The sequence below is a fragment of the Lipophrys pholis genome (assembly GCF_963383615.2).
Source record: "Lipophrys pholis genome assembly, chromosome: 7".
In the NCBI taxonomy this organism is placed as follows: Eukaryota; Metazoa; Chordata; class Actinopteri; order Blenniiformes; family Blenniidae; genus Lipophrys; species Lipophrys pholis.
The window spans coordinates 9,687,197-9,701,362 of record NC_137638.1 but is presented as its reverse complement, the minus strand read 5'-3'; the positions used below and the strand labels follow the sequence as shown (position 1 = coordinate 9,701,362).

The 14,166-nt window shown below is 40.0% G+C and overlaps 1 protein-coding gene across 1 annotated transcript in view; it reads right to left on the bottom strand.

Moving 5' to 3' along the window:
* srrm4 (serine/arginine repetitive matrix 4) overlaps positions 1-14,166 on the bottom strand; it is a gene marked incomplete at its 3' end in the record, with an annotated part of 72,531 nt that overhangs the window by 9,185 nt on the left and 49,180 nt on the right. Inside the window, exons 3-8 of the mRNA XM_080466533.1 lie at positions 4,472-4,555; positions 4,247-4,327; positions 4,130-4,156; positions 3,815-3,865; positions 1,569-1,652; positions 304-454 (exon numbers count right to left, since the gene is read on the bottom strand). Of these exons, the coding sequence (XP_080322659.1) occupies positions 304-454; positions 1,569-1,652; positions 3,815-3,865; positions 4,130-4,156; positions 4,247-4,327; positions 4,472-4,555 (478 nt within the window). The remainder of the gene's footprint in view (positions 1-303; positions 455-1,568; positions 1,653-3,814; positions 3,866-4,129; positions 4,157-4,246; positions 4,328-4,471; positions 4,556-14,166) is intronic.

The window sequence follows — 14,166 nt, the reverse complement described above, 5'->3', positions numbered from 1 at the left end:
AACAATAAGCAAAGATAAGAAATATGACCTCAAAGCAAGGCTATGTGCAATACTGTGTTTATAGTCACGCCTCAACAAGGCTGAAACATAGTTTACTGATATAAATATTTTAATATATTTAATTGGAACTAACTGCAAATCTCTCGATAAGTGTTTAAAAAGGGACCGTTGAGAACAACTTGAAAAACGCCTAACTACAGGAATTTTGATGGTGATCGACGACGAGCAGCTTGACATGGCGGTATCTGAGAAGTCAAATTGAACCTGTGGGCAGCATCATGAGAGTCCTTCAGGAGTACTTACGGTGCCGGTTGAGAGGATGGAGCGATATTTTGGAGCCATTTTACACACTGATTTGGTTGTAGGTCTCCACTTCATGACTGCGTGGGTTTCCTCTGCAACAGCGGCCAGATGTCCCAGTGTCTGATGCACCACAGACTTCTGCAGATGGTGTCTGCGGGAAAAGACTGTGTTTAGTTTTTGTGACACTGCATCACATCGGGGGAAACTCAGATTATATCGCATACAGTTTAATGAATGGGGTGGAAAAAATGTGCTTTTGCACACTTTTGCAGATCTAGCTTTTTGTTTTTATTTTGATTGAGTCATTTCTCATCTTTCATGCACATGTGAACGTAGCGATGACCTATGTTCCTAGACAATGGTTTTCTGAAGTGTCCCTCAGCTCATGCAGTGATATCAACAACACAATCTTGTATACCGTGTTCCTAATTTAAATGATTTAAATGGTTTTGGTGATCATTGCTGCCCATTTTCATTCCACTTTTCTCGATATCCTGACTTTTCTGGAGTTTGTAGATTTCAAATTGTTGTAGTAATATATAATAACCACAATGTGGAAACTACATTGAATTGAAGTTGTTTAAATGGATTCAAGATTACTGATATGGGTGATGTTCCTTGCTTTGCCATGTTTGATGGTTTAATAACTCAGACTTTTATGTTTATCATATGGGATATAATAATTACTTCTCTATTAACTATTTTCTCTTTTCTTCTCTTCAAGGAAGTGGCCTTTGAAAACATATCTTTGATATTTTTCAACTCGATTGTTCCATGTTCATCAGAAAAGTCATCAAGTGGAGGTGGATGACAAGCAACACCAGCAAACAAAAGACACTTCATCCAGAAAAGAGAAAATACTCAAAAACAACTGAAGGCATGAATCTTAATTGAATGACTTCTGTATTAATTATCACCAAAATCCGGTTATACCTAGCTGCTATAAGTCGGTTTGCCGTCAAATCAATATAATCTATAAAGGCTGTCAAAAAAAAAAAACAGCCCCTTTCATATCATCACACTGCCAGTATTTTGCTTTATGCCATTTTAATTGAGTGCATTGATCTGTGAACTGAATTTGGGGCCATTTCCTGTGAGGCTGTGATAAGAGTCTGACTGTGTCGGAGATGAGGAAGTCACCCCTGTCTTATCAGTCATCGCTCTGGTGTGACCAAGAGCTCGGCAGACACCTCGGGCTGATAAGATAAAGCGGGGGAGCAGTGAGTGAGAGGTGGAGGTGTTTGGGGGTGGGGTGGGGGCCCTACCTGTCCTCTGAGGAGGATTGGCAGAAAGAAGTGTCCGACTCTGACCTCCGGTAGCGCCGTCTTCGACGGGAGTGAGTCCGCGAACTGCAGGAGAGCACAGCAGAGCAGACAAATTGATAAGGAGCTGCTGTGATTGGTAGAATGAAAGAAACTCCTCAGCGATGACTTTTAAAAGTTTTGTTCCTGGTTGGAACCATTTAACAAGTAAAGGCTTCCACTTCTGCTGTGTGAGGATTTGCAGGGCATTTGCCTCAGTTTCTGTACCATTTTGTAAAAATGTAATAAACAGTAATAAACGTTAATAAGTCTTTTGCTTTTCTTCTTTTCAGGGAGGTTTTTCACAATATACCGTTGACATGTTCCCACAGTGTTTTTCTGTGTTCACGAGAGATATTGTCTGGTGGTGATGTGTGGTATGTCCTTTTATCAGCTGGTGTGACTGAAGCGTGACCGACGTGTCACTTTTGATAGATTGGTCATGCCCCCTGCTGTCCGTCCGCTCCGTCAGGACGCTGCTCTGGGTGTTGGACAGCACGTTGTACCACTGTACACCCAAAATCCAACAAACGCTTTTCACTAGAAATCGTTTTCACCTTAGGTAATCGTCGAGAAGAACAGTGGTTTCCCTACCTTCTTCTCCTTGGAGCCATCAAATTTGTAAATCTGCAGACCCTTTCAATGGGTCTCTGATTTGTCAAAACATTACAGTGAGTAGAGATCAGAGTCAATAACTGGTTCTTGCTGTATTGGAATCATTTGCCGATTTTGCAGAGGATTTCTATTTAGATTCCAGCCGGCGCAAATGACGTCAACACACACATAGCGTAGCCTACACAAGCTACGCAACGTGCATGGTATTCACCAGTGCAGCCAGCAGGAAACATGGCGCCCAAGCGGCACAAACGCTGGAGAGTTTGGTGAAATTCTTTGAGGAGGGATGACAACAGAGCAACTTGCAATACCTGCAAAGTGGATATTCCATCAAAGGGAACAAATATGCAGAAACATTTTTTATACGCACACAGTAAAATCTTTGAACGAATGTTGTGTTTTTTAGCTGCAATGTCAGCACATCCTCTGCTGTTAATACTGCAGGTAACTGCAGATCCTTGTTTGCAGATGAGAATCGATTAGAGGATCGATAAAGAACCGTCTCGTTAATCAGAATCGAAATCTTAAAAATCTCATCAATTACCATCCCTAACGTTGAGGTGACACATTGAAGCCTAAACCCACTGTGACAGATCAACAAAAGTCTTCAAAGTAAAGCAGTTTGGTGCTTGATGATGGTATCATCTTTTTTGGGTTGTTTTTTTTTAAGACGTAGAAATCCCATTGTAACAACATTAAAGCAGACAAAGCCTCATGACCTTGTTGGTGTCTCTGGTGTACGTTGATGAGGAACTTCAACTCAGCTTTGGAACCACTAAACTGAGGGAACCGAGCCAAAAGGACCCTGCTGTTCTGTACTTCATGTTTAGGATCAGTAAAGAATTGTTAGAAGCAGCTCCCCTTTGAAAAGTCATCTCTGAGTTGCAGGTTGGAGCTCCAAAAAGAATCACAACGACCTGTATAACTTGAAGAATGTAAAAAGAAGATGGATGCATCTTTTTTTTTATTTTTTTCAATTTGAACCTAATTGCTTTGACTGAAGGGTCCCATTGTGTTGAAACAGCAGGAAAAACAGGAGAAAGTGCAGGAGGAATGTAAAGCATGAAACAGTGATGTGATCGGAATAAAAGGCGGAGGGAATGAAGAGCCGTAGTGAACCAGAATGCCGGGCTTTCTGTCAGAGTAAGCAGCCACTGAGCTCCAGTCTGTGCTTACAAACAACAACGCGCTCATCCAAAGTCGAATTCCAAAATGTTGTGAGTTCACAGCATGAAATTGGTTTCCCTTCCCCTCTTTCACCCCTTTTTCCCCTTCTCTTTGTGGCTCAAGCGTTCCATCAGTTTTCCTCTTTGCAAGAGTTTTTTTTTTTTTTTTTTTTTTTAATCCACGCTTCTCGCTATAAAACGACAAATAAATCCAAGAAAAGGGCGTCACGTTTCTGTATTCACCCGACTTTTTCTCTACTGTTGGGAGGATCCACTCGAGTTCCTCCTCAGCAGTGGGTGTTCTGAAAAGGACGGATAGGCTTACCATGGGAGGAGGGGGAGGCTTGTAGGGCCGGCGTGGAGAGAGGAAATGAAGGCTGCGCGAGATTTGGAGAGTACACGATTCTGATGCAACAGTAGCGGACTGACCTTTTCTTGTGCTTGCGTTCATCCTTCCTCTTGTGTTTTAAACTGGAAGAGCTGGTGGGATGAAAGAGAGTAGAGTCATGAGCGAGGGGCATTAATACCGCCTCCTCACTGACACACATAGACGATTTTCCTTTTAGGTGAAAATACCGTAATCTCACTGAGAGCAGACGCAGACTGTTACGTCGCATTCGAGGCGGAAACTTATCGAGGTGAGAACCGTTTGCCCTTAACGTGCTCACTTTTAACTTTTAAGTCAATTGTAAAGGTCTTGTAAACTTGACTTAAGCTACAACAACAACATAACTGCATACATACCTGTGCTTGGACTTCTTGGAGGTGTACCTGAAATGGAGGGGACACAGTGATTTTAGCTGATCGGAATATAATCGTCATGCCTTTTTTTAAAGCATTGCTGTAATAAACATGATCTACCTATGCCGCTTGCTTTTCTTAGAACTCTTCTTCTTTTTCTTTTTCTTCTTCCTCAGTGGTGACCGGCTGTGGGAAGGAGACCTGAAGCAGATTTAAAGGGAAAAAAAAAGAACAGCATGAACTCCAACTGTTCTGCTCTGAAGCTCTCAATGTATTTGTTTCTGGGGGGGAAAAAAAACAAACAAAACATCTAACAGAGTGAGTTGTCTTATTCTGGGAACCCACCTCTTCCTTTTCCTCTTCCGCTCAGACTTTCTCTTCTTCTTCTTCCCCTTCGACCGAGGGGAGGGGTCCTCGTCAAAGGAGTGGCTGCAAACACAGACAGAGAAGGAGAAGCCACCAAGTTAGGACTTCAAAAATAAAAGTTCGGGTTGCAAACTCCCCCAATAATAAAACACCTGGACAGCAACGCTGCAACGACAACAAAGCATTTTGATAGGTGTCAGCCTCCGTGCCCAATCCTCTCTTCTTCTTTTTTTCTCATCACCAGTTATGGCAAAGCACAGCTGGAAGCATCTCAGGGTATCAGTGATTGAAGAGGGCGGATTGATTGGCAGGTTTGCATCAACCACACTTGTGCTTCAGTTTTCATAACCAGGTAGTATTTGCAGAATCGGGACAAACAACATGCCACTGCTCACTTAGTGAGTGAAACAATGAACAAATGGTTTTTGCATTTTTGTTTCACAAAAGTTTTGTGTTTTGTGTCCATTTACACAGAAATGGCAGAAACACTGAAAACTATGCAGCTTGTTTTCAAAAACTTTTACGTTCAGTGTCTCCAGGCACCACAGTTGGACAGGGGAGGTACCAGCCATCAACCTCGCTAAAGCGCTACACGTACGGTTCACATAGTTTTAGTCTGACTTTTACTGGTAATCCTTAGTTGAATGCTGATTTTGAGACAAACAAAAGTCTTTACTGATTTTTCACATTTAAATTTATTGTGAGTGTGAATATTCTGGTTGGATTTGTTGCCCTTTTGTTCCTTCGCTTTAGCAGATTTATAGTTGGAATTTGTCTCTATACAGGACATTAGTTGTACCTTCAGCTTTATAATGAATTCAGCTTTAAAATCTTAGAACTGTATTGAGAGAGGAGAAAAAAAAAATGAAGCTGCAGTCAGGGAAGATCCAGATCAAATTTTCCTGATTTTGTCATTTAGTCACAAATTTGGCCTTTGGGGGGGAATTCTGTCTCTTATGGATCAAGTATATTGTATTATCACATTCGATTGATATTCTCACTTTCACCAATTACTTGAAGACAAAAAAGCCACCCATTGTGTAAATGTTGATGGAAAAACTGAATATCTTTTCTCCAAACTTAATATACAAATTTTGTATTTATAACAGGCAGAAGCATTTTAATTTGTGTTATTATATTGTTGAAAAGTTCATAGTATCCTCAAAGTACACATCGAGAATGCAATGATCCATTATTCCAAGGAAGGGAGAGTTCAGACTTCATGTTCCCCCTGTGATTTCCACCTATGTCATCATACGCTTCTATTCCGTCTGCATGAATTCAGTCATCATGTACTGAGCTCTAGGCCTTTGTGTTCAGCACTCATGATGTACACGTACAGTTTGTTTCTGCAGGTGCTACAAAAAGTACAGAAGAAAATAGAGCTCCTCCTTATAGATTGATAAGTTCATTGTCCAGCATCGGCAATGTTTAAATAGCATGTTCACACTTTCTTCCTGCTGTTTACAAATTTTGCACATTATTATCTTAAACCATCCAATGATCAACAAAAACCTGATTTTAAGTCCATGTTTGCCACAAGATCCTGAACATTTCAAAAACGAGAAAGTTACAGGAGTAGTTACACTTGTGGTAGCACTAAATTAATTATTTACTCATCCTCAGCATGAAGGCAGAACCTGACTGTAAATAATACTGTTGAATATTTTATTTGTATTTTGCTTCTTTGTGTGTTTTTGAGTGTATACACATCGTCTGTCCTCACTCTTAAGCTCCAGCTGTCACGATGGCTTTTATATTGCAGCAAATCTGCCTTCACAAATGCAGCACAGTGCTTAAAGAGAAAGATAGATGGAAATATTACTGGCTTATGCGATGTTACCCAAACTTCACCTACAGTTCTTTAAAAGAAAATGTAATTTATTCGTTACTGTGTCCTATATCACATGGTTTGTGCACAACCAGATCTCAAAATGACAAAAATGGACTTGAGCATATCTGAATACACAATACTGTCCACTTTATATTGTTAGGTTGGGGTTTGTATGTCTATATTATCTTTTTTTTACAAATACAGTAGATTTAGATTGGAAAGTGTGTTTTTTTTCCTTATTTCTTTACCACACCAATTAAGTACTGAAGCCCTCAAGCATTAATTTACCCATAATGACAAAATGTGTCTCAAATGCAATCTGGAGTAGTAATCTGAAAGTAGAAAAAGTTAAGAATCTTTGAAAAGCATTTAAAATCTATGAACCTTACAACCGATATTTTCCCCAACAAGCAGCAATCAAATCATGTAACTCTAAGAGACTGCATACTTTTTCTAGTCGGTGTCCACTTTGTTTAAATTCTTGCATCATCAGCATATAACATCTTAATATAAAAGGGTTTGGTGAGGTGGTGTGTTCCTGTCACAAGAAAAAATGACCAACTGAAACTAGAATTTCACTCATTTGGTGCACTGTTTCTATGGATTTTAAAGGTGCAAAGCAGTATTCTTCAAGCACGAGTGTATCACAGTGCACACACACTGTGAGGGTTTGAAGTTGTCGTCGCTGCTTCCAGCTGTTTGTAAAACTCTTCCCTCTGAGCTAAGTGAAGATCTGCAGCAGAACAGCAGGGTCTTTATGTACAAAATGGAGCAGTGTGCTCGTACGCCGGAGGTAGCAATAACTTTATTGTTCACCTCCAGATGATCCTGACAGCAGGACAAGTTGGGTCAGAGTGTGGGACGCTGCAACAAACTTCTTCCCCACTTCAGACAGGTGAGATGTCACAAGTCACAGTTTATTTGTAACACAGCCACTGTTCAGAGTCCCGAGCACCATCACATCTGTCACCTCCACTTTGTGTAACTATATGGTTGAAACAACAGCGCAGATCTGACATGCTGAGTTTTTCTTTCCATATTTCATGATGCGACAAAACGGTGAGCCCATCTTAAACTTACTTAACATTGAAAGTACACAGATTCAGCAGAATGATGTCATATTGTTGAGAAGGCACGTGTCAAGAGTCAATTTTGATGTATATTCAGTCCATTAAGTCTCCATTAAAATATACCAAGTTTTCTCAGAGTTGAGGAAAAGCATGAGGTCTTTGAGTCGTTGAGATAATTTGGGAGTGAATGGTGATTTCCATTCGATTTATTTCCTCTGTGCCGTTAGAGGCACAAATACAATGCCGTTTGTCATTTATATCAACTTATTAAATAAAAACTTTGTTATAACTCCTTTAAACCATGTGCTGTATTCACTACAATAAAATAGGGAGAAATGCACATGAATGCTCTCAAAGAAGTTTTTGATCTTCCAACTTCAAATAGAACTAGCTGAGTTATTTCCACCATCACTTATAAACTGTGTACTGTGTATTTTCATAATCTTACATGGTGTTGAATATAGGATAGCTTCTATACATGGCTATTCGCTTCACTTTGCAGAAGTGTACATTAAACTCTTAAACATATTCAAGGCTAATTGCACATTTCTCCAGGTATTAATAAAAAAAAAATCCATATATATATGTGTGTGTGTGTGTGTGTGTATTCTCTCAGGTACACTTGTTTATTTTCAATAAGATCACACCATGTAAAAAGAACCAGAAAAGAACATTGTATTTAGGTACATTGATGTGTGAGAAACTGCACAGAAGTAATGTCTTTATCTCTCTAGATTTAAATCACTCAGTTCTGCAAACCATCCTTTAATCCATCTTCTTCACTTATTATTCTAGTTAGGGTGATTGGGGTGTTGGAACTCACACATACAATTTTAGAGTCAACAATTTAACCTCCAACACATGCTTTTGTTCTCCAGGGAGAACATGCAAACTCCACCTCGAAAAAAGCCTTAGCCTGGGCCTGGGCCTGGAACAGGACCTCTCACTACCCACTACCCCACCATGCACCCCTAAATACAAAGTGTAAAACACACTATCCTCTATAAAAGTCTGCTGTGTAACAGTGCATCAGTATGTTAAGATATTCTTCCATAACATTTAAAAAGTAGAATTGCAAAATTAGTCTTTTAAAATAGACTTTAAAATCCACAAAACATTACCAAAAGCATAATATTTGAGCGTTATCTGTAATGTTTTTCTTTCCACTGAAATATAAGCAGGCAAACACGAGGAACAGAATGGATGAGAAATAAAATAATCCACATGATTCATTGCTGGAGTCGCGTAACCGCACAGAAATGCATTTTGATTTCCTCTCACAACAATCATAAGCAAGATTATCCGTGAGCCAAATGTCCCGTACGAGATGATCCCATCACAACAGGACGATCAAATCCTACCCAGGCTGGTTGAAAGTACAAACGACATGCCAGTGAGCTTCACTAAAGTCAAAACTCATTATGTGACTACGCTCAAAAAGAGAGAAAGAGATTTTAGACTGCAACTTTACTTGTTTCTGTGACAGCCACCTGCTTTCATTAAGGTGTAATATATTACTTTGCGTTCTTTTTGCCGTAAATTTAAATACATCTTCACATCCTGGACAGACGCCATCAGTGACACTTGAGTTGTCTTAAAAGAAAGTGGAATATGTGTCGCTCTCACTGACACATGGACTTCTGCTCCCCTGTTGGTGCCAATAATAGCTGCAGGGATTCACAGCACATCGGTATCCATCTGTATTTCCCAGACACTAGATACCTGAACAAGTCTTTTAATGTGCAACGACACACGCCGTCATTTCAGCCTGCCTTTTTATGCTATCCATCCTTTCTCTACTTTCCTCATAGAGAAAAAAAATTCCTGTCAGATTCCATCTTCGTACCAGCTTGATCGCTGTCCAGAGGTCCACTTCATTTAAAGCTCCAAAAATGACTGATCTGGAGAAGGAGCTGAAGGGCTTTGAAGCACCGCAGGCTCACTCTGTGAGTTTTTATTTTCTAGAAGTGACTGAAATTCATAAGAAGTAAAAGGAAGAAGAGAGAGAATGTGAGGTGAAACAGAGTCAAGAGGATGAAGACATCACAATGGGCTATTTTCTAATACTTTATGAGCTAAATGAAAAAAATAAAGAAAGTCTTCTATTATAATACAGCAAAGGAGGAAGACTTGCTTCAGAATTATAAGAATTACTAAACGCAAACTTGCAAAGTTTCTCAGAGACAACACTATCTGGTAATCGAGACAACATTGCAGTGTGTTATTTCATGATGGTGCAGTCAAAGCAATGCAGCAAATGATGGCACAGAACATATTATATTAATTCACACTTTGGAGGAAATGTTGTCTTCTGAGAGTAAAAATGCAACAATAAGTAACATCATGGTGATTGCAATATGTACTCAAGAACTGAGTACAGGAGGTCTTACAGGAAGGTTAGGGCGCCTTCATTTTTCCCAGTTTGATCCGGACCAGAGTTCTCTTTCTGGAAAAGTCTGCTTCTTTTGGGCATCTGTGTACGCTCCCATGAACTCTTATTCTCTGCTCTCTCTGAAAACATCAGTCTCAGTTCTCATGCGGGCAGACTTTCCATCGTGTGTGGTGAGAAGACGTGAGGTAGAGCGCAATGCATTTTGGGTATTAGGAAAATCAGAAGGAGCAGACGTAGAAAGAAAAAAATGGGAAAATATCTTGTGGGACTAGTGAGGAAGAAGTAGAGAAGAAAAAGTAGAGAGAAAGGTGCTCTGGTCTGAAGACTATATGGTTGTTTGTGGCTACCCATTAGCCATGAGCTAATTAGCCTAGCCACCATGGACTAAAGCGGTGGGACATCTGCTTTCCGTCCGGACCAATCAATGAGCCATGTTTCATGTTTTCTTCCTCTCTGGTCAGTGTTCGTTTTGGGCGATAGCACCCCATAACCAGCAGCTGTTGGGGTGATTGCGTGACATTTTCCATGCAGTTTGATCCGCTCTTAAAATGCAGTGTGAACTGAACCAAATGAAGGTTGTTTCTTTGTTTCAAATATTTGAAGTGACATTCTTTGACAACATTCATTGGAGGACGTCATTGATTTCCTCAAAGAAGCTTTCGGTGTCACCATGTCAGAGTTTTTGAGCCACTGGAGGCACCCGAACTGACTTTGGCCCACAACTTATACTGGAACATTTAATTGTATTGATTTCTTGACGATGTTGTTTTTGTGTTTGAGTTGTTCCGTTCCACACTGTGTGTCTGCCTCTGCTTCAATCCGCAGATACGCAACATTAATACTGCAAGCACAAAGGTAATCAAAACCCTTGACTTGTTAATCCCAGCAGTTCTTGAAAACAGAACACTTCTTTGAGGGTATTAATGAATTAGTCACGCCTGAGCTCTAATACCAGCGGTGTGAAAGAAAACTGAAATAATTGAGACTAAATCTCAAGAAAACATGTGGCAACAACCAACTGTGATTTAAAGACTCGGAACAAGGTGAAGGTTTATGAAAATGCACTGTGATGTGCTGAAGAACTGGAGCAAAACACACAGCGGTTTCTGCTACGCTCAACGAAGGACCGGAACTTCAAGGTGTGTTTGCTTAGCTGAGTTAGTTCTGCAAGTCTCTGGATGTGAGCGATGAGTGGTTGTTCACTTGTTTCACGTGTTTGAACGACGACAACAGAGAGGAAAGGTCTGTAGTTTATCGATGACACAGTTCATCCAAAAAAACAAAAACAAAATAAATTACAATGTGCAGTTTGTGTCCCAGAACTTATTCGGAATGCAGTTCATGTGTGACTTTTTGATCCCAAGACTCTAACATGTGCCAACATGCTTTGACACCTGCTAAAATCTGACCAACCCTCTTTCTTACTGGATTTATATGTCAAATTGTAAGAAATGTACCTCCACGCCGAGCCAGCCAAAGGTCATGGACGTGGTGAGCGTGATCAGGAGTGACCCTGACAGTGACAAACTGCACTCCTCCTTGATATATGCGACCACAGAGCTCAGGAGACTCTGCCTGTTTCATTGGATGCGGAGGAGTGTCCTGCGATAATGAATGGCCCTGCTCAGCGTAGTCGGCAGTTTGGGAGCATTAGGAGCTGAAATGCATTAGGGCTGATTAGGCCGACCAAGCCCAAGTACCCTCTCCTGGTAATGAGAACGCTTTGTCACTCATTAACACCTCCACCATCCCTGCCTTGTAGAAAGAGAGCACAAGGCAAGCATTAGCATTTCTTTTTGCCAGCAGAAACTGTTTCTTTTGATGGGGAGAGGAGAATGAAAGCGGAGAATGAGAGAGCAGTCAATTGCCAGTGCGACCAGGAACGGTGATTTTGTGGAACAATGGTGTATGAAAAGGAGATTTGGGGACATCTGAGGAGAACGTGCTCAACCTATTTCTCCCGTTACTGTTTTTAACATCAGTAAGGCGGTATTGTGTCTGGAGTGTGCTCATGTGAATGCATGCTAAATAGCTCCTGCTAATTTGGGGTTTTAATCGATTCAATTTAGGCAATTAGTTCTTCTTTTCTTTATTTTCTGAAAACTTCCAAAACTTCTAGCCGACAAAACGTTTCGAGACAGAATCTGGTGTGTGTGGTTCGTGTTATAATTAAATCTTCCTTTCTCGGACAATGTGTGCTGCTGCTCGCCATTTAGCCAGATAACAATCCAAAGAACAAATGTCTGGCCCAGCAGAGGAGACGTTTTTCAGGCAGTGCTGTGTAAGTGAGACAAAGTATTTGGAAACACATCGAGCTCATTAGCTACTTTTAATTTTTTTTTTTTAAAGAAAGAGAATAAACACAAACACAATTCTTCAGTGTGTCTGCTGGTAGATGTGTAACACTTCCTCTTTATGTGTTAATGTCTGAAATTAGGGGTTTCAGGCAGAAGGTAGCAGGACTTTGTCTTGATAAATAACACACAAGTTTATCTCTCACCATCACATACGTTTTATCAGTTTGATGTTGTAACCAAGTTCAATCACTTATATGAGTAGATTAACAAAAAACAGCCTATTTCATGTAAAGACACATTGTTAAAATAGATTTGTTGGCAACGTCATTCTTTTTACATAAGCATATTTTGAATATGAAAATTTTATGTCATAGGTGAAACAGATACATTTTCGGTGATGTGTAGGCTCATTCAATTCATTATCATATTACTAATGAAACCTGCGTAAGAAAAACTAAATGTTAATAGTTGAATAGTTCTTATTACTATTAGTTGACTTTAATGCACTTGAAGTACTTGGTTAGCTTTAGAAAAAAACATGTCAAGGCATATTTGTCTTTTTCCTTGAATCATCATATTTCATCTTTGCATCACAACATGGCTGTTTGCCTTTTTATTGCAGCCATTAGAAATAGTTAAGAAATCTTAGTATTTGGCTACACTAGGTGCATTTCCGTTCTATAATGTCATATCTATGAGATTGGCAGCACCTATTCAGATGGACTTAGTTTTTTAACAACTCTGCAAAATTCTATTTAAAGTACTCAAATGAAGTGATGGGATGGAGGCGGTGGGGTAGAGTGTGGGTGCGAAAAACACTTGTCTGAATACAAGTTTGTCATAGAAAGTGGCTTTATAAAAGTTTGAAGCGAGCGCAGGGAAGATGCAAACAGCACAAAATAAAAATCTTGATTTAACCCTAAAACATCAAGAAAATGTGCGTACTGTCAACATTTTGACAATTACCAAACATGGTACAACATCTGAATGCCAATCTGGTTATATTGTGGCTTCAGCCTTCTGCCACCCACAATGATAGTTCAATTTGCTTCCTTGTTGATTTTCATGACACTGCACTGAAATTGAGCACTAATGGAACGGGAAATGAAGCAAAAGATAACACAAATGAGTGAGTCCACAAAAACGATGCAGCGATGCAGTGAGATATCATCTGGCAACCCACAGCAGAAGATAATCACACACTAAGTACACGTCCCAGGTAGATTCAACAGTTGTGCTACCGAGAAAATTGTCGAAATATTGGTTAGCACAGTAGGGAAATTGATTTGTTTACCAATCCAACAATTAAGCTAATACACAGTTATGCATCAAATCCATTGACAATGGTTATATCAAGAGATCAGGAGTCACAGACGAAATTATCAAAACTCAACACATCTTGCAGCAGATTCGAGCTTTTGTGGGAGTTTGTTTCACAAGTAAATGGAAGCTAAACACTCTTTCACTGCAGAGAAAGTAAACAGACATGGACTATATGAGGCAAATAAAAAGACATGACAAGTTTACCAACTGCAGAGTACATCTGTAACCGTCTACGAGTCAAACTTAGTCTGCTATGTCTCACAAGAGTAAAGTTCTCTCTCAGAGGACTATATGATAGTGCGCTTTGTTTTGGCATGGATAACCCTTCAAATGGATGGTTTACTCAAACTGGACTCCTTTTCATCGACTTACCAGCACTTAGAGCAGCACTCCCACTCACCACAGCGGCTCAGAGCATCTGTTTACTTTTTGTCTGAAAGCTGCCTCGCTGAGCAAGAAGAGTATGTGAATCTACTTTATCAGTCCAAATCACACGGAATCACAGAGTAAAAGCAAGATTTCCCACAGAGTATCAAAGTAAAAAGCTGCGCGTGAAATGAAGACAGTCTCCGCCGCTGACAGATGAAATGGAAGCGCTGCGGTTCTGCTGCTGTATGAATGCCACAGGCAATTATTTGAAGGAACTTTTGAGCAAAGGGGAATGACTGAATCTACAGCCACAAGCGATGTTTACATATTTCAAGAATGTTAAATTCTGCTTCATAACTTTATGAGCAGATAAAGATATTGTTACACTT